Source organism: Rhamphochromis longiceps, linkage group LG14 (genome assembly GCF_057381845.1).
Source record: "Rhamphochromis longiceps isolate RC_006_pf linkage group LG14, R_longiceps_female_GT1.1, whole genome shotgun sequence".
NCBI lineage: Eukaryota > Metazoa > Chordata > Actinopteri > Cichliformes > Cichlidae > Rhamphochromis > Rhamphochromis longiceps.
The window spans coordinates 20,093,941-20,119,612 of NC_140570.1; the positions used below are offsets into that span (position 1 = coordinate 20,093,941).

The 25,672-nt window shown below is 40.0% G+C and overlaps 1 protein-coding gene across 1 annotated transcript; it reads right to left on the bottom strand.

The window, feature by feature from the left end:
• Window positions 1-11,391: 11,391 nt before the first annotated feature.
• alkbh8 (alkB homolog 8, tRNA methyltransferase) lies at window positions 11,392-24,754 on the bottom strand. The gene is made up of 12 exons (XM_085380500.1): window positions 24,610-24,754; window positions 23,800-23,933; window positions 23,586-23,686; window positions 22,633-22,764; window positions 22,439-22,534; window positions 22,193-22,297; window positions 21,461-21,531; window positions 17,110-17,216; window positions 16,675-16,835; window positions 15,582-15,862; window positions 12,973-13,122; window positions 11,392-12,255 (listed from the first exon to the last, which is right to left on the bottom strand). Exons 1-12 carry the CDS (start codon window positions 24,745-24,747, stop codon window positions 11,524-11,526), a joined length of 2,208 nt encoding a protein of 735 aa, XP_085236626.1. The 5' UTR covers window positions 24,748-24,754; the 3' UTR covers window positions 11,392-11,523.
• Between the last annotated feature and the right edge of the window lie 918 nt (window positions 24,755-25,672).

Here is a 25,672-nt window from a genome sequence, read left to right on the forward strand (position 1 = left end):
TCAAAGACCTGCAGTGTGGGGTTAGGTTAATTGAGGATTATAAATTGCCCATAGTCATAAATGTGAGTGCAGATGGTTGTCTGTCTCTCTGTGTTAGCCCTGTGCAGATTGGCCAGGGTGTATCCTGGCTGCCTCTCGCCCTATGGTAGCTGGGATAGGATCTAGCCCACACGCAACCCTGATAAGGATAAATGAAAGAGAATGGAAGGATGAGCAGTCGAACAAGTGTCCCTAGCAAAGTGGCTGGTGAGGAAATCAATCAAGGTTTGTTATTGTCTTATTCAGATCACACATATGACTTATGGATCAGGAAAGGACTTGCTTTCAGTAGAAATGTCTCTTGACTCCTGTGAGCTGATTTAAATGTCTTGCAGATTCCCAAATAAATAGGCTACACCTAAGGGAAAACACTAAAGCTTTACATGTCTCAGAATGTCAAGTGCTGAAACTGCTGTCTGACACAACCACTACTGTACACTCACATCTTTTCTGTTAATGTTTTCTCTCACATGCAGCCTGTTTTACTTAGTCAATAAACCACTATCAATAAAAGCCTCCAACCCATCCGCCGTCTCAGCACCTAATGTGTTTGTCTCTGTGGGTCCCGGAGGAGCTGCCGATCAATTACTGACCTGACAGAGGAGCCACATGGAATAACCACGCTTCACTCCACAGACATCAATAGCCCATTATCCTACAATCCACTCGATCTTTTAGCTGCCTAGTAAAAAAAAAAAAAAAAAAGAGATAGTTTTGAAGGTGTTTATAGAAAAAGAAGGAGTTGTTATTCAATTATACTCCAGCATTAGTGCATTATACAATCAAAATTAGAGAGAACTGAGCATAAAGATATTTTAATTAATTAAATCCATATTTATCTTGAACTAATCACAGCAGTTATAAGTTGTGAACAAGGGAATTGATAACATCTGATATTTCTCATTTTTCCAAACATGAAATGATATTAATCGCAGGTACCAAATGAAATAATGTCACGGTTCTGGGTCCGTTGGACCCAGTATTTTGAGTTTATTGTGTTTTGATTTATGTTTGCATCAGGGATTGTGTTCTTGTTCTCTTGTCGTGTTATGGTAATGTTTATGTCTATTTAGAGTTCCACGTTTCTGTTTATCTGGGTCTAAGATGTGGGTTTAGTTTCATATGTCATTTCAAGTCTGTCTCTGTCTAGTCTGTGTCTTAGTAAAGTGTGTTTTGTTTCCTGTTTTATTGTGAAGGTCTGCGTCTCATGTGAGTGTGTTCATTTTTACCTTTGTCTCGTCTTGTTGATTATTCCCAGCTGTGTCCACCACCTGTGTGTAATTCCCCTGTGGTTCTCTGTGTATTTAAGTCATGTCTTCCGTCATTGTTGTTGCTGGTCCGTCTGTGTTTCCACCCTGCGTCATCTGTGTGTTTCCCTGCCGTCACCATCTTGTACCGTCGTCCACCTTGCTTCATGTTTGAGTTCCGGTTTGTATTCAGTAGTTTAGTTGTCTCCAGTCTAGTTTAGTTCGTGCTCCATTTGCTGTTTGTCTATATTTATTTCGTGTCCAATAAACCACCTTCACTCCTCCACTACTGCCTGCAATTGGATCCTCATTTATTATTTTTATACGGCTCATCTCACTCGCCGTGACAAATAAACCTTTTCATTGTGCTCTGGCTTCGCCTGTTGTTTGTACCTGAAGCACCTGAAATACTGGGAACAGGCTCTTGTAGGGAACCAGTTCATGATTCCCATCTCTCATAGTGATAATAATAATGTTAATAATAACGCTGTAACAGTACATAACAATGGCCTCATATACTCATAGTGAATATGTCAGTATGCTGTGCTGTAGTGGCTACACCGAGCTGAGCAATTCGAGAACTACACACAGCTGTACTCTCATGCATGGGTACTGGATACATGCCTTCATAACTACTCAATTTGACGCTATAATCACAGATGCACCATATTTAAAATGATAAGTAAATCTTTCTATGTCCAAGACAATATGTCCAGACGTGATTACAAACTACCCAGATAACATTAAGGTAATGGAGCAGTGCATGTGGTAGTATGGCTTTCAATACTTTACATAAATTACACTACTCACACTACTACACTATACGACATTATATAAATACTCTACTCAAATATTGTAGTCTGTCAGAGAAACTCCTAAAAGATATAACCATACTGGGAGTTGTTTCCTCACTTTTTTCGTGGCATAGCTCTGTAACAACAAAGGAGGGCCTTACAGGGTCTGTTAATTAATGTGGCCTTAAGAAACACAAACACATTACAGGGTGCACATATTATTCAAGTCCGTGTATGTGAGGAGCAGGATTAAGAATTTAAATCTGGACTTAACAGGGAGCCAATGAAGAGAAGCCAATACAGGAGAAATATTTTTTCAATATTTTCTCAATTTCTAGTCCCTGTCAGTACTCTTGCTGCAGCATTTTGGCTTTTCAGGGAGTTTTTAGGACATCCTGATAAAAATGAATTACAGTAGTCCAGCCTAGAAGTAATAAATGCATGAACTAGTTTTTCAGTGCCATTCAGAGACAGAACATTTCTAATTTTAGAAGTATTGCGCAAATGGAAGAAAGCAGTCCTACTGGAGGCCAAGGTAATGCCATCCAGAATTAGATTCTGGTTGGATATATTTGTAAGATTACTATAACCTCAGTTTTATCTGAAGTTAGAAGAAGAACCTTAGAGGTCATCCAGGTCTTTATATCTTGAAGACATTTCTGCAGTTTAAATAATTGGTGTGTGTTATCTGGCTTAATGGATAGATAAATTTAGGTGTCATCTGCATAGCAGTGAAAATGTATGCTATACCTTCTAATAACACTGCCTAAAAGAAGCATGTATAATGTAAACAGAATTGGTCCAAGCACAGAACCCTGTGGAACTCCATAATTAATCTTATTGTGTGAAGAGGACTCCCTATTTACATGAACAAATTGGAGTCTATCACATAGGTATGATTCAAACCACTGCAGCGCAGTACCTGCAATACCTACAGCATGCTCTAATTGCTGTAATAAAATATTGTGGTCAATAGTATTGAACACTGCACTGAGGTGTAGCAGGACAAGCACAGACATGAGTCCGCTGTCATAGGTCTTTAAAAGATCATTTGTAACTTAAGATTTCTTTTCTCATACTTTTCTCATAGTAAGTGCTTTTTTGTGGACAAAACAGACTAGTGGCAGGGTTCCAAAAACTACTAAAGGGATCAGAGGCATCAAGAGTACTGCAATAGAAAACAACTGAATTTGGTCAAATTTAGAAGTGCTCAATCATCCAGGTAAGGACATCCCAAAAAGTTTATCCTGTTGATCTGGACGTAACGTTTTCAGTGGGGGAAAGTTTCGTCACTCATCCAAGTGACTTCTTCAGTTTTCTGCAGTACTGACTCTGGCATGTGAAATATTTTGAATAAAGACACAGTGGTCCTGTCGCCAAGGCGCCAAAAATTGGTCCGCTCCTAGGATCGGGTCCCCCGGCAAAAACAGAGTAATATGGTATACACTGTTAAGTGCCAAGGGGATTGCCATGATTAATACATTGGGGAGACCAAACAACCTCTGGCTAAGCAAATTGCACAGCACAGAAGTGCTAACTCCTCAGGCCAGGACTTTCCAGTCTATTCAGACATACAGGCCAGTGACCACTATTTCATTGATGAGGATGTACACATCCTGAACAGGGAGCAATGCTGGTTTGAGCGGGGAGTCAAGGAGGCTGTTTGAAAAGAGAAAGGCCCTCTCTGAATCGAGGAGGGGGCGTAAGGGTACATCTTTCACCATCTTACAATGCTGTGACTGCAGCCATTCCCCAACTCTCAGTGAAAGGTACTGCTGCTGGGCAAAACCAGCAACGGTCAACTTATGTTTCAATAAAGTGTGTATGTGGTTTTTTTTACAAGAGGCAGATATTTATTCCATCAAGATGTGTTCACTCAGGAGATTCAACAAATGAAAAATACTAAGTGATTTTTTTATTTTTCCAGTTAACAAGTATTGTTTTCTTAGCGATGGCTACAGGTGTTAGCGTGGGTTAAGGTTGTTTGGCTGGAAGATCAATTGAAGTTATGACACAGAGCAAGCAGAAATATGGAGAAATTGGGATTCTACAGCCCAAGATAGGGGAAAGGTTTTGAGTGACTTGAAGCCAGGAATCCTGAACAGGTGAGCAGAGCCATACTGTGTGAGAATTAGTGTCTAGGTTGTTTTAACTACAGGGAAAATATAAGAATCAGGAAAAAAAAAAGTTATTTAGCATCTGTTTCATGATATGAGTTCTGTGAAGGATTTAATATCGAATGAGTCGTAAATTAATATTTTTTTGTCACTGAGAATGTATTTTTACAAATATGTGCCGAAAAATAATGTTCTAAAGACTTTTTCCTGTTTAGAGATGGGTAGATGTATTGAATTTGTGGTTGAAATTAGTTTATATAACTTAGAGAATTGTTTTGGTTGTTGGTCCAAATCTTTGAAACACATTAGTAGCTTTTTCTAAAACTGTCTTTCATCAGAAATTGAGAATCACTCTTGTCGTTCTTTTTCTAAAAGTAGAACAGGAGGCAGACTTTCAGCTATCAGCACCCTCACCTGTGGAACCAGCCCACAATTTATTTTCAGTAGACAGAGACTCTCCTCTTTTAAATGAGACTCAAAACTTTCCTTTATTTCTTTACCTTAATTTATTAGTTGGAGCTGGATCAGTTGACACAGACCTATCCCTTAGTTATCCTGATTTAGGCTGCGACCACTAGGAGACTTCCAGTGATGCACTTAGCACTTCGAGTTATGTCTTTCACTGTCAGCATGTTCATATACCACTACTGCATGTCATTAACATTTGCCTTCTCTCTTCCACAGTGAGTCTTTGGTCCTGTCTCCCTCCCATAACCCTATAACCTGATTGGAGCAGATGGTTGTTCCTCCCTGTGCCTGGTTCTGCTGAAAGTTTCTTTGTGTTCAAAGGGAGTTTTCTCTTCCCATTGTTGCCAAGTGAGTGTTTAGAGGGGATTATGTGATTGTTACGGTTTACTCTTGATTACTGTAGGGACTTTACCTTACAATATAAGATGACTGTCTTGTAAATTGGCGCTACATAAATTGAATGGCATCACATCAAATTGAACTTGGATATAACTCCTAATCAAACCTAAAGAAATCTCACCCAATTTGGACATCCAGCACAATCATAGCGGACAAACTGGTTAAACTGAAAGATACTTTTATCCTCGGTTCTTAGGAGGAGATGGGGATATTGCTCTTTGAATTTTCCTTCACCCTATACTTTATTCAATAAAATGTTAACATTTTGTTAAACAATGATTACTTTATTGTTTTATGTTATAAAATAAATTTAATGTCTAAATATGTATTTCCAACTTTTTTTATCCTAACCATACGGATGGATAGTTATCTAAAAATAAAAATATCAAGAGCGTTATCAGGCAGCTCCACTTTGAAAATATGAAGACTGACAGATGATTAAGTCTAGGGTGTGCCCTAAATTATGTGTGAGTGTCATTAAAGGCATCTTCGTGTGACATTCCAACATGTCACACCCCTGGCTCGACGGGAAAGGCAAATTATGGATATCACACATGATTTATCAAAACGTTAAACTTGTCATCGCTTGATTGTTAATGTGTGTATTGTGTGGATGGGTGTTTCTGTGCTGTGTAAAGCTAACAAAATTCAGACAAACCCAGATGGCCTAGAACAGTGGAAGATAGCTGAGCAATTACCAAAGTAACAAACATTTTAACAAAATCCTGGAAGGGGATATAGAGGCCTGAGGGCCATCACACACATTTATTTAGAAAAGAAACAGTCAACATAATAAGTACAAGTACACAGTAACAATCAGTGTAGACAGCTGTTCTTAAAAAAGTCAAAGAGGAACGGCGTAGAATTGATTTGACCTGGATTTTCTCTCTCTGTATGTAAAGAAATCCAATTAAAAATAATGTGAAACGAGAAAAAGCAATAATAAGAAAACACCAATGATATGTAAGATCTTATAATGTGTAAATTCAGGCATTGAGTGTCATTTTAAAGACTAGCATCATTAACACAGTTTTGGAATTATGTGACATCAGGAGGACAGGACCCCCTGATTTAACCTACCATAATGCTTTGTGTCATGTTGTCATGGTAATACTAGGTAAAAAAAAACAAAAACTGAATAGAACACATTTAAAAGAGGACAACAAGACTGGCAGCAGGAAGAGAGGAGGATTTAAAGATGAAAAACTTTTCAGGATTTCTCTTAACTTTGGATATTTTGCCAACACAAGTCAAGACGGAAACCTGAAGGCAGGTGGCAGGATTACATCTGAAGACAGGACACATTAAGGTACTGGATAAGGAGAAGAAAATGTCGAGACATGATCATCAATCAAGTCAAAGAAACAGACAGCAAAACTGTGAGTAACATAACACATAAAGAGCACTGGAAATTAACGGATAATTCAAAGTAGCTTAGTACTGGTTAGATGCAATTATATTAACGGTGGAGAAAATTTTTTATACTGAACTAAAGAAATTTTACATTTGATTAGGTCAGGGTCTAAAGCTTCAGATTTGGGTTCAAGTTGTCTTAAAAGGCATGAAAAAATGGATATGAAAAGCTTGTTGAAGAAATCGTGTTGTAAGAAATGAGAGCTAATAGATGTGGCAAACTGAAAAAAACCTAAAGATTTTAAACACCTCAGTGTGCTACTACTGTCACAGAAACTGCAGTTGGAAAAACAAAGGGATGATTCACACAGTGTGTGGAAAAATGCATTATTTTCTTAAAAAGCACAAGGATTTTGGTCGATGCTTATGTGTTTTAAAAATAACTTCTTAACTGACACACTTGACAAACTGACAGCAGTTAACACAATGTACCACTAAAACACAGCAGATATTACTGAAAATGGGCCTCTGTATTAGGGGTGGGCGATATAAACGATGTACGATAGAAACGATATAAATTTGGCCAACGATAGAGATTTTGACTATACCGCTCTATCGCGAAAGCGCATGTTGATGATGTCATCAAGCTGCGCCTGTTTTGGTCAAAAGCATGGCAGCGGCTAAAACCATTATCATCTGCAAATAATGCCAGGCGACAGTCATAGCAAAGAGATGAAGCACTTTTGAAATATGGGGAAAGCCAAAAACTGCGCTTCCTCCACTTCCGTAACATTGATTTATTAATGTTGAATTCTCTCGCAGCTGTTCTATTCCCATGTTGTTGTAGTATATTAATAACTAACCTCGTATTGTGGATGAATAATAGCAAATGACTGGATGAATAATCTCAGTTGTTCTCCTGACTGAAGTTTGGCCCGTGTATAGCATCCTGCTATGCGATTGCATTTGTCCCTGACCACCAGAATCCCTCACGTTAACTTTTATCGAGTGGAGAAAAAGTTGGCGTTCATCCTCCAGCTTCATTGTGCTAATGTTATGCTAACATAGCTGTGTCGCTAGCAATCACGTAGCACAACATTATATACCAGGTAGTCCAACTTCAGTAACCCTGCAAACGCCACTGCTGTTTAGTTTTCTGTCTTCATTGTTTTGGAAGTGGTAGCAGAGCTGTACGTTTTAATTAGTTTCAAAAATCTCTCAGTCAGAACATGCTATGAAATGGTTAGTTGTAAACTAGCAAGCTAACTTCCTGTTAACTTGTAACTCCGTTAAATTTAATAAATTCTGTTTTCATGGATGTAAAACTTAATTGTTACACCCGATAAAGCAGCAACGCTGATGATTTAATTAAAGATGAAAGAATTTAGACCGTTTTTAACTCTTAGTATTCGTTTGACTTTGGGACCTGACTATGAGGGGGTTTGGACCCAGATTACTCCGCGAAGCTCCTCACTACGGCAGCCATAATGCTCTGACAATCCATCAAGCAGTGCAGCTTACCAAAGTTGTACTAAAACATTTTTTAACAGATTTCTGCACACAGAAATCGGTTCGAGGTCAGTAAGCACAACCAGAATTCATACATAAGGCACACTCTCGATTTTTGAGAAAATTAAAGGATTTTTAGTGTGGAAAATACGTTATACAGAAGAAAAATATATATATATATCGTTACCGCACATGCTTAAAATTATATCGTGATATGAATTTTAGGCCATATCGCCCAGCCCTAGTCTGTATACAACTGTATATATTCCATTGAACGTCATTATGAATTTCAATATTTTTAGAAAATTAGTCGTTTCTACGTCACTTCAAACTTTTGAGCTGTAGTGTAGATTGCAATGATAGTGAATGGTCCTTGATTATAGCAGATGATATTGGATATCAGGACAGGGAGACACTGTTAAAAAGTTATGAGCTGTCTTGCTGCAGAGAAAGTGGAGTCGGTCATCCTTGAAATGCTACCAAGATAGGCAGCTGGCAGGATTGAATGATGCTCTGCCTCTGTGGTCAAGTACAGACATAGGCTTTAAGCAACCATGAGCCACCGATAAGCGTGACAGATTAGGCAGCATGCATAAAGTGGACTAGTTAGATACCTATCAGCCACTTATAGGAGAAAATACATGTGCACGCAATAAAGTGGACTTGTTAGGGAGAGTTTTCCATCAGCCTTGAAACACTCCAACTCAATTTGTAAAGACGGACACAGCTAAAAAATGTAGTCTTTGATTGGAAGTGATGACAAAATCCTGATCCCATGCACACAGATACATGCATACAATACACACTACTGCTCAAAAGTTTGACGTCAGGGTGAAAAGTCCTTGTTGTAAATACAAATTTCCATTGGTTTTCATGTAATATTACATGAAATTTAACAGTAATAAGAATATATGTACACAGTAATACAGGGGTCCATTTTTAGTAACAATCACTCCTGTACTTACAGATCACATGGTGGTACTTAATGCTAATGTATCAGGTCAGATGGGTAATGTATGATTAGAAACATCTAACGGGCAAGAAGAGCGGAAAACTACTCTGCAGCTTAAAAAAACAATAATTGGGTTAGTTGGGATCTGGAAATTCAACTTTGAACACTTTCTAAGTATATTATGCTTTTCAATTGTGACACGTGGAATATGATGGTCAACGAACATGAATTTTGTAAAATTTTATTTTTATGCTTTGAAAATATGTCACATTTTCATTTATAGTGACCCAGAATTCATGAGTGTTTGTAGACTTCTTTTTATTTCATGGGCTCATCTTCTTTTGATTCCGGGGCCTGCCGAGTGTGTTCCCGCCTTGGGGACCCGCCACACCTGGGAGCATAACCACACACACCTGCAGCTGATCAGCCTCGCCTGTGGAGCTTCTTAACAGAGTGATCTCCGGTCGACACTGGATCGCTGCGTGAGAAACCATCAGTTTACCCGGTGAACATAGATGTTTAGAAGTGCGTGGTTTGCCCTTCGTGTTTTTTTACGGCTGCTTTTGTGGTTTCCTGCAGGATCGCGTAGCGAGCGCACGGGATTTAGAAACGGAGTGAGCGGAAACACGGACCATAGTCACTGGGAGGAGATCCTGCACGGCAGTCGGGGACATACATTCACCGAATTCAGTCTGCATCTTGTTGTGATTTCACTGTAAATAAACGCACTGCATTCATCACAGTACAAGTACATTTTTTCCAAATGATCTCATTTGCCTTTGTTTTAATATCTTAGAGCTATTTCCAGGGGCAAGACTGTTTGTTAGATTCTGTTTTAAATCAGGTTGTCATCTTAAAATCAATCTCATAGCACTGATTTTAGAGTAATGTACAACAATTGTAAAGTCATTTAAATTTCCAGAGGGTTATGGTGAAATTAAAGTTGTTCTTTTGTGTGATTCTTCAGTTAACTGAGCCTCAGATTTTTCTAAGATTTTGTAATTCAGAAGTGAACCATGTGAAATACATGATGTGTTTAAAGAAAATCTACTGGAGCTCTCTATAGAAATGATTCTGCGTTGTGATTCTTTTCCCCACGCTGAGCCATTACAACCAATTTTAAAGTGCTCAATCCCACTTTCACCTCTTCCCTACTCATTTTCCTGTTTACATGCAAAGTCACCCTTTACAATGTGGGCAACAGAATAGAGCTATATGTTATTTTCCTGTTGTGATCTCTTATTCTTAGTTAAGAGCATTCTTAGTTTTGTATTGTTTGTTTGTAAGGATTTATGGTAGAAAAGGTGGGGTTAAACAGTTATTAATCACTGTATGCATACAGTGTGTAGCGAATCATGTGCCTGTATGATGCCTAACCGTGAGGTGCCACCTCTGTCATATTTAAAAGGACAAAAAAAAAATATAGACCAGTTCCTAAATGTGACCAAATTACCCGCAGCCTTGAACTGCTGTGTTACACCTCAGCCCTTTACCTTGAAAAGGTCAGGCAGACAGGCTACAACTGAACTACAGCTCAGTGATTTCAGAGCAGACACTGAGGTCAGGAGAGGAAGCAAAGCAGCGAGTTACAATGTCAAACAAAATGTGGGGAAAATGTGTGTCGCAAAACAAACATTTTACTATTTCACGAACAATATGACGTCGTTCAGCTCAATAGCCTGCATCGCTGATAGTACAGGGGTGCATTAGTACCTATGGAATTGCACAGTTGCACATCTGGAAAGACACAATCAGTCCTGAAAGGTATAAACAGCTTTTAGAGCAACATATGCTCCCGCCCAGGTGATGTCTTTTTCAGGGAAGGTCTTGCATATTTCAAAAGATAATGCTGAACTACATAATGCATTAAGTTATCTCACATCATGTCAATCTTATCAGAAGAATCCTGGTGCTGAACGTGCCTGCAGTCCAGAGCTCTCATCAGTTGGAAACATCTGATGCATCATGAAACAAAAATAAAACAAAGACCACCCAGGAATGTTGAGCAGCTACGACATTCATCTCCCAAAAGCCCAGCAGCTGGTCTCCTTAGTTCCCAGATCTTAAAAGAAGCAAGGTTGCTACACACCTGTAAACATGGCCTGCCCTAATGTTTTTGAGACATGTTGCTGTGATCAAACTCAAAATGAGCGAATATTTGTCTTAAAATGAGACATTTTCATCGCATCATTTTTATTTCCGTTTTACACAACGTCCCAACTTTTTTTGAGATTAGGGTTGTATCGCCTGTGAGGTACAGTCTTGTCTTTGCACTCGGCTGAATAGGCTTGTTTTTATTGTGGGGTTTCAGTGAGCTAGCCAGAGTATGCTTAGTAGATATACTAACTCCAGAAATGTTTCATTTAGTTGCATTTATTTTTGAGTAAAGCTGGTGGGATTTATCGCAGTGGGATTATTCGATCCATGACACCATAACAGGGAAAAGGTGTGTTTGCTCAGCCAAGGTCAAAACATGGTGATATAAATAAGCACAACAGGAGCAGAGATTTGTTTTTAATTTATTCCAACACAGTTAAAAATCATATATATGTAAAAGGCAAAAACTGGATCCTTTAATTTTAAGTTAAAATTCTTTATTTATGCAGATCTGTAGTTGCATAAAAATGATTTTAATGACGTGTGTGTCAGTCCTTCTCTAATATAACACACCAGTTACCCTGGTCATGGTAGCTGCTCTGTACCTTGACTCCATCCACCTGGCTGCACAGCTGTTCCAGCTCCCCCTGGTGGAAGACATGATAATAGCGGTGAAAGACGGCGGTTAGATGGCTCTCAGACTCTGATTTCAGATGAGAACTCGAGGTCTGAGTGGTGCCACTCGGACTGGGCTTAGAGCCTGGGCTGTGAGTGGCGTCATCAGTGTCAAGTCTTAATCCAGGAGACATACTTGCATCAAAACCTGGACTGAGACCAGGGTTACTGTCAGTTCTGGTTTGGTTAGTTAAAACCTTTTTAGACTTCTCCTTTCTTTTATTCCTTTTCACACCATCTCCTGACTCTTCCTCCCCTGGTTTTTTCCCCTCTTTCAGATGCCAGGGAACTAAAAGGTCCTGGGTGTTAAAGGCTGTGCGGTTTGTGTGCACACTAAGCTTGCCATCAGTCACTTTGCCAACAGGTTCGTAGCCTTCTTCTAAATGTCCGCTATTCTGGATAGCCGATTTCCCATGAGGCTCCCGTCTGTCTTCGGATGTGCTTTTAGTAAGGTTTTCCTTCCCATTATGCTCTTTGTTGTGGTCTTTGAGGTACTTAGACCTCTGCTTGTTGTACTCTTGTTCAAAAGCCCAAACATAGATGAGTGCATGACCTCCAGGCTTTAGAAGTCTCACCAACTCTCTCATAGCTGCTAGCCGCCGCTCCTACAACACACACACATTAAAAAAATTAATTAAAGACAGAATCACATGCAACTCACTGCATGTGAATCATTGTCAGAGAGATTTTGCACCAACAACCTGATTCCTAATTGATGGAATTATGAACACAGAAAAATACCATCAGATTTTGATCCACCGATCAATACCTACTGCTAATGCAGTAAAAGCGTATCTGGAGAGAAAAGCATACAGTGCAACACTATCAGTCATGGATTGGCCTCCCCAGAGCCCAGATGTCAACATTATTTAAGCACTGTGGGATCATGTTGATGGAGAACAGAACAAAAAGCAGCCAACATCCCAAGAAGAGATTTGAATGTCCTTCAAGAAGCTTAGAGAACTATTCCTGAAGACTTCCAGACCTTACAGGAAAGCTGCCCAAGAGAGTTCAGGCTGTATAGAATAAAGGTGGTCATACCAAATATTTAAGTCTGTCTCCTTATGCCTTATATCAGTATTACCAAGTATGTTTGCACATGTTTGAATAAATCACTGCATCCATTCCCATGTTCCTAGTAGAATTTAAAGAAATAAGAGCTGGCTTTTGCACACGGTTCCATGAAAAGTTCAGAACATGAAAACTTTAGTGAGCTACTAACAATTAATACAAGTCTTTTTTTGTAGGTCCATCTTTCTAAATAAAACTGATATAACGGTTCTATTCTGGTTATTCTTTGTATGAGGATGAGCTGTGTGTACCTCTGTGGAGAAATGGTGTATGACGGCTATAGAGATGCAAGCGTCACAGGAGGCTGTTCGCAGAGGAACATTCAGAGCATCAGAAACAAATGCGTGGAAACCCCTCTCTGCACAAATTTGGACGAGAGCGCTGCTACGATCACATCCCACCTGAAATAAAACATACAGAGAGAGAGTAACAAGGCCATTCAGTGGACTATCATTCTCAAACGGCAACAAACGCACACGTCAGCGGAGTGTCAGCACGTACAAGGTCTGAAGAAGAACACGTTTACAAACTGCTCGTGATCATTTAAGCCAGAGAAAATGAGCAAGAATGGAGATAAACTATGCGAGGTGAACAAGAGACAGCAGACACAAGTGAGAGAGCGGGAACACTACACATATGCACACACACCCTCGATCTACTGCTGACGTGCAAACAGAAAGATTAAGTAGAGCAGGAGGCACAAAAAGAGGGAAGGACTGAGGCGAGAAAACAGAAGAAGAGCAGAGGCCTGGGTTGGGAGAAAATGAGAACAAGCAGAATAAAACTCGGGTAGCTGCTGTGCTCGCTGCATGATCACAGTGTTCTCTGTTCTGATTTATCACAGCTACACTCTGAGTCAGGATAAGCTGCTTACATGCACCCCCAAATCCCAAACAAGAATATCCCAGTGTGCATACGTAAACAGGAAATGTAGGATATTACCATGGAAACTGAGCTTATGCAAAAAAAAAAAAAAAAAAAAAAAAAAAAAAAAAGAAACAGGGAAGAAATGAGAGCAACAACAGGAATCTCATCCTGCTGTGCCTTACTCTTATTTATTTAGCCGTCCTGAAGCAAGACGTGATGTTTACACCTGTGGCCAAAAGCAAACTCTCTGCTAACTCACGCCTACATTTCACATTCAGTTATACCCTCCCAGAGACCCAAAGCTCTACCACTGGAGGTAGACGTGTAAGCTGCAGCGTCTAGCCCAATGATGCAAACTTTGCTTCATTCTGAAGCACAGAGGTCAGGCTTATGCAACCAGGTCCTGAAGTGGCTCGCTCAGGTTCCTCCTTTTCTTTTTATGTTTATGAAAATCCCGAGCACTGCGAGTGTGACCACGACGTGGTCTGTCTACTGTTCGGGGAAAGAAGCTTTAGCTGATGCGCAACAGCTGCAGTTCCCCAAATGGCCACTTGAGGTTGGCTTTGAGAGGAAATAAACCCCATAGTCTCCAATGTTAAAACACTCAGGGCAGAAATTATGATATGTATAGCTGTACAGGGGCGATTCTTTTTTAACTGACAGTATAAAGTTTTCAGCCTCCTTCAGAGTAAATAGATGTGGATACTTCACACCCAGCATTGACAGCTGAGGTGAACAGTGTACCCTAATTACAGATGAACAGCTCACCTTGAACTTTTTTAAATGTAAACAATACTTGTTTTATCCAAGAAGACAAAGTTATCTCACTTCAGCGATTTGTTTTTTGCTGCAAAATGACACGGTGAACCACACCAGCACTGTCACTGAAACCTGCCATAAATGTGAAGTCAGTCTGGACTGCATGGGGTCAAGTTGCCAATAACATGCAATCTATGTCTGTCAATACAACAGTTAACTGTGATAAATCAGTGAAAATCCCTGATGCTGTCTGCATAGACAGAAATTCCCATTAACTATTATGTTATAAATGAAAAAGTTCTTTGGAAACCTTCAACAATCTCCCCGATTGTTTGCAGAAAGGTTGCTTCTTATCAGGTGAGATGAGGCCTTTTGTTTTGAATATTCCCAGATTAATTTTTATTTATTTACTTGAATATTGATAATTGGTGTCCCTGTATATATCGCAATACTGTCTCAATTTCTTCCAACTAAAGAGATTTTTAAACAACTAGGATATCTTTTTTGTTTTCCGGTTCTATTAAACATCACAACTCATTCAAGTGAACCAATCCACCAATTCACCAAAATAAAATGTTGCCACCAGACAATCAACCTTTAACATGGACGAATTTAGAGCTCCTGAATTCTCCCAAGAATTTAAAGCTGTGTTGTTTTTAGGAACGGTTTGTCACATTCAAGACTGCTTGAATGTGTAAGTTAAAAAGCTCATCAGTATCACTCCCCCGTCATTAAAGCACAAGCAGATCTGACTATAATTACAACCCTGTATTCCATTTATTACAGCCATGCTTTGATGTTTTATGTAAGTCCATTTCACTTTCTTTTATCCTTTCACCTATAAGTCTGATGGTGTTTAAAGGCTTTAACCCAAAGTTAAACCTGATGTTACATCTCTAACCTCACCTCTGTGGCCTTATCAGAGCGACAGTGTTGTGTAAGGTCATTAGTAGTTATTGGATGAGTCATGCTGATCTACATGTGTTTGAAAAAGCCCAGAGCCATCTTAGATTTTGCATCCCTATGTGAGAAATGAAGGAGAGGAGTTCTAGCTCGAATACACAGATGAATGCTTCTGCAGATAAACGCCTGTTATGAAAATGTGTAGCATTTCAAAGCGCTGACAATCTAAGAAACAGCAGCAATAAAAAAAGCAGTGATAGAGGAAATTACCCTGCAGGGATCAATGAAGTATCTCAGAGGCGCAGACATTTCAGTATAAAATGACACTCACTGCAATCATCTCTGGGTTTACGCCCAGGTATTTCCCATTTCCGCAGCCCACATCAGCTAGTACGCTACCCGGTGGGAGCGAGGACAGGAAGTGGCAAACGCGAGGCCAGGGGGAGTGGCGGGTGCTGCTGAAGTGGGAGGCGATAGCGTCGTACACCCGGTGCACATACTCCTCCTCTAGACGGGCTGCATCGGCATGGCAACATGGAAGCGCGGGAGGGGACGGCGTAGAGGGCGAGAGTGTTGAAGGAGCTCCCTGACTGTCACAGGCAGAGGGGAAGGCTGGAGACAGAGAGAAGGCGTTCACTGGTGAGATGTGCCGATCGTTTATCTTTGACCTGCGTTGCCATGCAACGTTTAATTACAATCATATCGTTCGCATATCTTTTATTATTGTCTTTATGCAAAAGCACTAGCTATGCTCTGGGTTTAGGATTCTCATGCGATGAAACTGTCAGACAAAATAACATAATCCTGCTGTCTAATTTTAATATTAGACAAAGATATCCTGACAATTTCATTTATTAAGCGACAAAAGGTAAACAAACCTATCAATCTGGCCCTGTGGGGGATAAAGTAGTAGCCTAAACTGTGATTAACCACATTTTTTTGGAAAGCCAAGTTCAATTTCACTAGCCACACCCAGGTCTGATTGCTGCCATACCTGTAGAATTAAGAAATCACTTAAACTGAACCTGACAAAGTGAAGCAGGCTGAAAGACCTCAAAAAGCAAAGCATCATGTCAGGATCTAAAGAAACGTCTGAGAAACAAAGTTGCTTGATCAGTGTGAAACGGGGTTACAAAGCCATTTCTAAGGTTTGGGACTCCTGTCACCATGGTGACAGCCATGGTTGGAACTGTGGTGAACCTTCCCAAGAAGTGGCCAGCCTAACAAAATTACTCCAAGAGCGCATCAACAACTCATCCAGGTCACAAAAGAACCCAGAACAACAGAAATGAAAAAATGAGAAAAAGGAGCCCCGTAACATATTACATATATTAAAATTAAATTTACCTCTCAAAACCTCACTTACTCTCATAATGTGAGTAAAGCAGTTTATAAAAGCAAAGTGTGTTTTGCTTCACTCTCACCACAGCGGCAGGGTTCAGGCCTGATCTTGCGGAAAGTGAAAGAAGTGCGTGTGCCCCTCTTGCTCAGAGTCAGATTGCTACGTGTTCCAGGTTCAGGCGTCACATGATCGGGGGATTGCTGCTCACAGGCCGGCACCATGTCAAACTTACGAGGAGTGATCCTAAAAGGACACACAAAGAGCTTGTCTTAGTAGTTATAAAAGACAAAAACACACAAACCAACTGGTGAAGAGGATGAGAGGATGTGGATGTGAACAAATACAATGCAAAGGTTGAAGACGAAGACCATCAACAGACTGAAATGTACTAATTGTAGTAAATAAATAGTTTCTTTTTCAGAGGAAAAAGCAGCAAATTAAGCATCAATCCAAAGATCAGGTCAAAAGAACCTGACTCCAAAAGGAGAGACTGATGCTTTGACACAGTCCAGCTTACCCATGAGTCCAGAGATATCTGCTCTCGCTCTTCATGACCAGCAGGCTCCGTCCAGGCAGCACCACAGCAACAACACGACCATCAGGATGTCGGAACTCCATCACCGTCTGCACAAACACAAACGCGCTGTGTTAAAAGTAAGAGTGGTTTCTACTCATTACTTCACTGCACCGATAATAACAAATTACTGATTAAATTAAAAAATTTTATGAAGGTTTTAAAGTCATTGGGTGTGGATTTATATACATATATATTTCTTGCAGGCATATTTCCAATGCCACACACACACACACACACACAAAAAAAAAACAGCCGCCAGGCCCTTCCCTTTGTAACCCAATCATTTTCTACTGATGGATGACATCCGTGACAGCTCTCAGTCAGATTTCCGCTCGTATCACAGCATAGAAGCAGCCCTTGCAAAGGTTTTGAACACAATTTGCCTGAGGAATAATGCGGGGAGTTTCACAGACTCGACTGCATTTGATCTTAGCAGCATCTGATACTGTGGATCACTTCTAAATAGGAAAGGCAGGAACTGCAATCAGATTCCTCACACATGGTACATGCAGCCATCATCAATGATGGTGAATGAGAAAGAACTGCTATGATGTAAGAAGTCTCTCAAGGAATGGGTCCTGGTCCTCTCTCATTGCACCTGTGCATTTTGCTGAGTAGACACCCAAACATATCTATTCCTCTCCAACTCACTGTATCATGAGTTCTACAGTAGGAAGAAGGAACAGCATTCACTCGGCACTATCAGCACAACATGGCAACTCTGACTTTGCTGATGACACGGTGCTCTTGCCCCCAGAGGCTGGACAAAAACTGCACTTCTGACATCAGAACTGGGAATCAGTCTCAACATCAACAAAGATCAGGCCAACATTATAAGCATGAAGGCCCATCACAGCAGCAGGACATCCACCTAGAAGACATCATGATGCTCCTGTTGTGGACATGCAATTCCAACTAACAGTTCAACAGCAATAATAATTTGGCATCCTGCATCAGTGTTTCCCTACATATTACTGTGCATCTGCTGCAAGTAATAACTGCTGATAATACACCTTTATATTTTTATTATTCATCAAAATGTTTCTGTATCTGCAAGTACAGGAAACAAGTTACGCACTAGTTTTTATGCTTTTAGTTCTTCAGTAGAGAGTTGGGCAATTTCATGGTTTGTTTCTATATTCTAATTAAGCCATACTGCTGTACAGCTATTATTAATTATTATTATTATTACTACTACTATTAGTAGTAGTATGACAAATTTAAAAAACTTTGACTCATTTTTCATTTACTTTTTTTTTTTTTTTTTAACGTTTGCACCAAAGCTAATATTTTACTGATCCAGCAGTAGCTCAGGACTGAAAGAGACTTTGGCACAAAACTTCCAAACTACACAGTTTTGACTGATGTCACCCAAAGGAAAACACTGTCGACCACCTAAAACACTGTTCATGTTTTCTCTCACTTGCAGCTAGCAGACACAGCGTTGGTGTTTGATCCTAATGTTTCCTTACAGCACATAACAGAATAAGCTCTGCTGGGAAATTACATCTACAACAATTTCCAATTGTATCCCTCCAAATTCTGACAGCAGGAAAATTGGATTTTGTGAAGTAGATGGCATTCATGTATATGTGTGTGTGTGTGTGTGTGTGTGTGTGTGTGTGTGTGTGTGTGTGTGTGTGTGTTCCTGTCTAGCTATCTTTATGAGCACCGAAATCTGCATTCTACTATACTTGTGAGGACCGGTGAGTGTGTCCTTACAAGTGACTGTTGGTTCTCACAAGTATAGTGAAGGCCTTTTTGAGGCTCAAAATGTAGTTTCAGTGTCAGGGTTACAATTAGGTTATGGTTAGGTTTAGGGTAAGGCATTCATTTTTAATGGTTAGGGTAAGGGGCTAGGGAAGCCATTATGTCAATGAAGGTCCTCACTAACACACTACTGTGTGTGTGTGTTCCCCTCTGAGGAGTGTTAGCCAATCAATGAAAGGGTGGAATGTGACTAAATCGATGGTGACGCCGGCAACTACGCTTTACTTCACAACTATTCATCATCTCCCTCCCTCCTCACACGTATGCACGCACACACAAACACACACAGGTTTGTACATCTTTCTGAGTACAATCAATTACAGAGAGCTTCTTTACTTCTTTACTTCCTTACCTTAACTTCAAGCATCACAATAAGTAACCCTAAACCTCTGCCTAACTTCTACAATTAGCCCTAAAGTCAGTCCTTGCTTCTGTAGTCTACAACTGGTCCTCACAAACACATAAGCACACACCAAAAAGGCTGCCAATATACAACATCACAAACAGCTCAATAATGCAGTTATAGTTCGTGTAATTACCAGGAAACAAGTGTTTCATTAATAATGACTGAATCACTTGTGTTACATTTTCAGAGAAATTAAATCCAATGAAACTGAGCGAATGGCATAAAGGTTTGTTATGCACCAAATCCTGTCTGCTTAAATCAAAGCTGAATCAAACTGCAGTGCACTCATTAAATCCACAGAGTAGCAAAATATTTAACAAGGTTTCCAAATAGTCTTTAAAATAAGCTACTTGTTGTATTCTCTGCAACCACCACAACATCAAATTTAGAAATCCTAATGTGCACTCAGAGCTTCATTACTAGTACCCAGTCGGAGCCCCTTTGAGATGGAGCAGAGCACCTTCTTCCCAATACTCAGGGAGGCTGTGGTGTTTCAACAATGCTGAGTTGGTACTAGGTGTCCAAAGTGTGCTAAGAAAATACCCCCCCCCACCACCACAAACAGCCTGAACCGTTGATACGAGGGAGCATGAATCCATGCTTACACTATCCAATTTTGATGGGAACTACAGCCTCAGTTTACTGCAGAGTGCAGCGGCAATCTGACGTAGCCAATGTGCTTCAAGTTTTCAATGCGTTCTGTGTTCAGAGATGCTCTTCTGCGTGCGGTGGTTCTTCTTCTTATCGGCTTCAAGCAGTCCTCAGTCCTCTGACATCAAAAACACATTTTCACCCAGAGAACTGCCGCTCACTGGATAAATTCTCTTTTATTCGACCTGTCTTTGTAAACCCTACAGATGGCTGTGTGGGAAAATCCCAGCAAATCAGCAGTTTCTGAAATAATCAGACCAGCGCATCTGGCACCAGCAACCATGCCACGTTTAGTCATTCGAATCAACTTTTTCCAATTCTAAAGCACAGTTTGAGCTTCAGCAGGTCACCATGACTACATGTAAATGCGTACTTGAGTGGTGTTAAACAGGAAATACTGCGAGAAATACCACCGCTCAGCTTAACAGTACCATTACTCCCATGCATCGCTTAAAGAAGAGCCAGTTTAATTGCACTCAATAAAACTTTCTTTCGGGGTCTATTCGCTTCAAATATTCCTCCAAGTGTCCCTTCCTTTTTTAACGTGATTTAATATGCCCACTTTTTCTGTGGCTCTGAATCTCCACTGAAAAGCAAGGACAATGAATACACACACTGTCAGTCTGTGTGTGTGTGTGTGTGTGTGTGTGTGTGTGTGTGTGTGTGTGTGTGTGTGTGTGTGTGTGTGTGTGACAGATGCCACAGCAGATGACAGCTGATTGCTAGCAGAGCCCCTGCTTTTCAGACAAGCAGGGACAGATGGGTGTTCATCCACAGCAATCAGGCAGCAAAGACTAAACCCACGATCTTAGTTTATAGGTCGCAACACCTGTGAACACCTGGAAGAGTGAAGGACATGAAAATGGAAAATCTATAACTCTTGTGTACATCCGTTTGTTTACAAAATTTCTTGCGAGCTTTAATTCCTTAAGTGCCTGCTGGATGAACGGATGCTACGGTGAGAAGGAACTGAAAAGAATGAGACACACCGAGAAGGTAACACAGTGTTCTCAGGAAAAACACAAGGACACAAGATGTGTGCACGTACGCACCCTCACACACACACACACACACACACACACACACACACACACACACACACACACACACACACACACACACACACACACACACTACTGACAGCTCTCTGAAGCAGATAAATCACAGAGCTCAGGAAGGTTGCGGTTAATTTGACAGATTAAACTAGAACTTATAAATGAATACACACAGACTTGATCTCACTGGGTTTAAACGAATAACCACCTCTTAACAGTTTTAAGATGAAAGCTGGCAGTGTTTTCTTTAGACCATCTTTATGTACAACTTTCATTTTAATCACTGATGATTGCACGTCGAGTACTGCTGACTGATGCTGGCTTCAAACAGCTACTAATTACCAACAGCTCACAGGTCTGTGGCAACGATGACGATGATCAAATCACAGATGCCTGACCGACTTCTCACCTTTGCCCCCAGGCTCAGAGACAGGATGGTGTCCTCAAAGGCAGAGTGAGTGTCCACATGAGGAGGAATACCTGGAAATATCATAAACAAACATGAAAAATGAAAACCTTCAGAGCAAAGTTAATCAAGCGAAACATTTAAGAAACTTCTCTCAGCCCAAAGGCTTCCATAACTCCTCATCGACTGGTTCAGGAAAGGCTCTGCTGCCACCCAGTGGTGCAAATCAGTAAACTCTGTTTGTGTGCTCTCTTATTCATTTTTAATAACAGATTAATTATCAGTTATAAAAGCAGTTATTAATCAAGCGTAACACTCAACCACTAAAACCAATTTTTCCGTCCATGAATGCAAGTAAATAATCATAATTTGGCATCTTAGTAATTAACAATACTGTGTTAACTTAGAGCAGCTGTGGCATAAACCTTACACTGGGTGGTGGTCTAATAAATTTGTTACATTTATATTGTATATTTAAAATTACAATATAATGGCGACGGGGACTAAAAGTCCTTGTTTCAGTTATTAACTGCCCAAAGGACCAGTATAATTATTATTATTATTCTGAGCTGAGAATCATACAGCACTAATCTATCTATCCTTCCTTATCACAATATTCTAACAAAGGGTTGCAGGGGCTCTGGAGCCAATCCCAGCTAGTAGAGTTCAGAAATTAAAAAATAAGAGTTGGGAATGAGCAAAAACTTTCTGTGAATTATTCGAGCTGTAACTCACCCTGTCCAGATTCATACTGATTTACAGTCAGCTGGTCTGGCATAACGTTGATCTGTCCATTTCTTAAACAACGCTCCAGAACAGGTAAACACTCCGCAGGGATACCTAGAAACACACATATTCCTCTGCTACTTCTGTTTTGCTTTATTATATGCTTGTCTAATGACTGAAGACCATATCACGAAAAACACAGTCCACAAAACCACACCTGATACAATATGTTTGATAAAAGAAGATCCAGATTACCTGCAGGTAATGGCTTGTCCTTATCCACATTGTTGTTATCGTAGCGAAATTCAAAGCCATAATGTTTCACTCTTCTGTGCTTCAGAGCTTTTTGCGCTAAGAATCAGTTAAAGGGGATTATTCAGAAACAGTAATCAAAAGTGTATGCCTGGCTTTTCTTCACAGCTTTTTTGGGGGGGAAATGATACCCTCACCTGTAACATCCTCATTAGTGGATGACCAGTCTACAGCAGCAAGCAGCAGAGCTTCTTCTTCTGGGGACACAAAATCCTCCAGCAGAACTAAACCCTCTGGCAATGGGACGGATGCTTCCTCCTCATAGGCCACTATACAAGAGCGTGAAAATACACAGTAGATCTTAAATACTGGCTGCAAAAAAACCAACAAAACCTTTCAGAGTATTTCAGATTATTTGACTTACTTGTAAACCTAAGATTTGTCGGGCACATGTATCAGTTTTATCATGAGCATCCAGAGACAAAGAACTATCTAGTAAAACACAAGGTTATTTATAAATCGCTTGACAGAAGAGCCTATGAACCCAACAAATGCTTCAATAAGAAGCAATATGAAAAAGCAATAATAAAGCTTCTTATTCATTTAACTAAAAGAAAAAAAATCCAGCTAGCCAATCCTTAACAGCTGATAAACAGCCAATCAAAAGTATGAGTGCAGAGTGCACATGCTGTTTAAAAGAGTAACGCAGCTGACGGTCATCAGCAAAAAAATGGCAAGAAATACTATCAGCACTGGCAATTACCTGACCAAGTGGCAGAAAATACAGACCCAAAAAAAACATCAGACATACACTGACATAGTCTTTGCAAAGATTGAACAACTTCTATTAGTAACATATGAAGAAACCCAATCCAGTGTAAGATCCACTGTATCGAAAGCTGAGCTAAGCTCTAATAAGACCCATACAGAACAATCACCGGCATCTGAAGCCATTGTAATGTCATATGGAACTTTAAGAAGACAACTTTCAGTCAAATGCATTGCAATAACTCATTACATTAATAAAACACAATAAAAAAAAACCCTGCAAGTGTAAATCCATTTAAAAGAGAAAGGAGAATTTATGTCTAAGCCAGGCTATATCTGAAAGAACTCACAATGTTCCTGATGGTACTGAAAGTAAAAGTACCTGAGTTGACATAAGCGAGGTAGAGCATGACGCTGCTCTCTCCGTACTGCAGCTTCTGTCCATTAAGGTGGGTGTACGCTTTTAGAGCACTCTCTTCACACCTGGAACGAGAATGAAAATGACAATAATATTAGTTTTAACTGGAATAAAAAGGTCCTCAATGTACAAAGCGCATTCCTGCTGTGGCAAAGTGCTGTCTGTGCCCCAAGTGTACCTGTATGTGACAAAAGCATAGGGCTTATGGGGAGGCATGAGCAGGCTCTCCACTTCTCCCATCTCTTTCAGCGCTGCCGAGAGCTCCTCTCGACTAACGCTGTTCCCCAGGCCACCATTAGCCACCACCAGACTCTGCAGAGGTGAAATAAACAGTAAAAATCACACAAAAACAAACAAACCTGAAAATAACTGAAAAAAAGAAGATGTCAGAAAAAAGGGGGAAAAGGCCTTTTCTCAAGGATTGTTAGACTGCTTAGCAATCAATCAACCTACAACACATACTCTCATGAAAAAACAACTAAACAAATGAAGTAGTTTGTGTTTTTGTTGTGATGCTTTTACTGGCTTAAAATGTTGATGTTTGTTTGTTGATATTTGTCTCTAGTATAAAGTAGTTTGTTCCCTTTTGCTATGAAACCCAATTTTTATGAACTCGTATTTGTATTTGTCTGCAGAGATAACAGCGTGAAATCGTTTCAGATAAATAGAAATGGTTCTTAAAACTGTCTCAGACTGCTGCAGGAACACAAAAATGAATCCCATTTAAAAGGAGCAAATGAAAAGTCTCTTATAACGAGTAAAATATTCAAGGTATTTTCCATAAACAGCGGCTGATTTTCTTGTTAATTTATCAATAATAATAACAACAATAGTAATAAATATATATATAAAAATTTTGAATAGAACAATTAAATATTAGATATGCAGGTAACTTTTAAAATCATTTTAATGTTATAAAACAAGCGAAGAATAATGAAACATATGACAACGAACCATTTCCCGTCAAATAAACGTTATTTTTCTTTACCCTGGTAAGCTGCGGGGTCGTATGGATGCCTTCATGCTTCAGTAATGTGTGACTGGCTTTAATTTGTTTTCTGAGAAGTTTTTTCTCTTCTTTACTTCTCCTGACGGCCTTCACGTTGTTTTGCTCACTAGCATCCATGGTACGTTGTTTTAATCCGTCCGGGTGCAACGGGGACTGAAAGACTTCGGTTCCCAAAGATTACCTCTCCAGGAGACATTTTGTAAAATGTAACTAAAGTGTTTATCTTACATAATTCTGATTTGTTAAGAATAAAATGAAATTATTACATGTGAATAAAATATATATATGCACTTCTCGGAACTTTGTTAGCTACAGCTGTTAACTTATTCTCATCTTGTCTTACTCAGCCAATCACATGGCAGCAACTGAGTGCATTTAAACGCGTGGACGTATTAGGACGACCTGAGGATTAGAATGGCAAAAAATGTGATTTATGTGACTTTGAACGTGGCATGGTTTTTGGTGGCAGATGGAATGGTCTGAGTGTTTCAGAAACCACTGATCTTCTGGGAGTTTCCCCACACAACCATGTCTAGGGTTTACAGAGAAATGTATGGCAAGAGAAATATCCCGTTAACATGGGTTTTCTGGGTCAAAATGTATTATTAATGCCTGAAGTCAGAGGAGAATGGTCAGACTACTTCAGCCTAAGAGGAAGGCAAAAGTAACTAAATTAACGACTTGCTACAACCATGGTATACATAAGAGCGTCTCACAACACATGGAACCCTGAAGCACATGGGTTACAGTAGCAGAAGACCACTTCAGGTGGCACGTCTGTCAGATAAAAACAACAAATACTGACAGAGGCTTCGAGCAGGATGACATGCCATGTCACAAAGCTCAAATCATCTCAAACCTATGTCTTGAACATACATTCACTGTACTCCACAGTCACCAGATCTCAGTTCTGTAGAGCACATTGCTGAGAGCACAAATCTGCAGCAACTGTGTGATGCTATCGTATCAACATGGACCGAAATCTCTGAGAAGTGCTTCCAGCACCTTGTTGAATGTGCACCACAAAGAATTAAGGCTGTTC

Coding starts and splice junctions, on each gene's coding strand:
- alkbh8 (XM_085380500.1), bottom strand. CDS start 24,747: ATGGATGCTAGTGAGCAAAACAACGTGAAGGCCGTCAGGAGAAGTAAA. Junction 21,532..22,192: donor TCAGTATGAATCTGGACAGG/GTGAGTTACAGC, acceptor TGATATTTCCAG/GTATTCCTCCTCATGTGGAC. Junction 15,863..16,674: donor GCCTGAACCCTGCCGCTGTG/GTGAGAGTGAAG, acceptor CTCTGTCTCCAG/CCTTCCCCTCTGCCTGTGAC.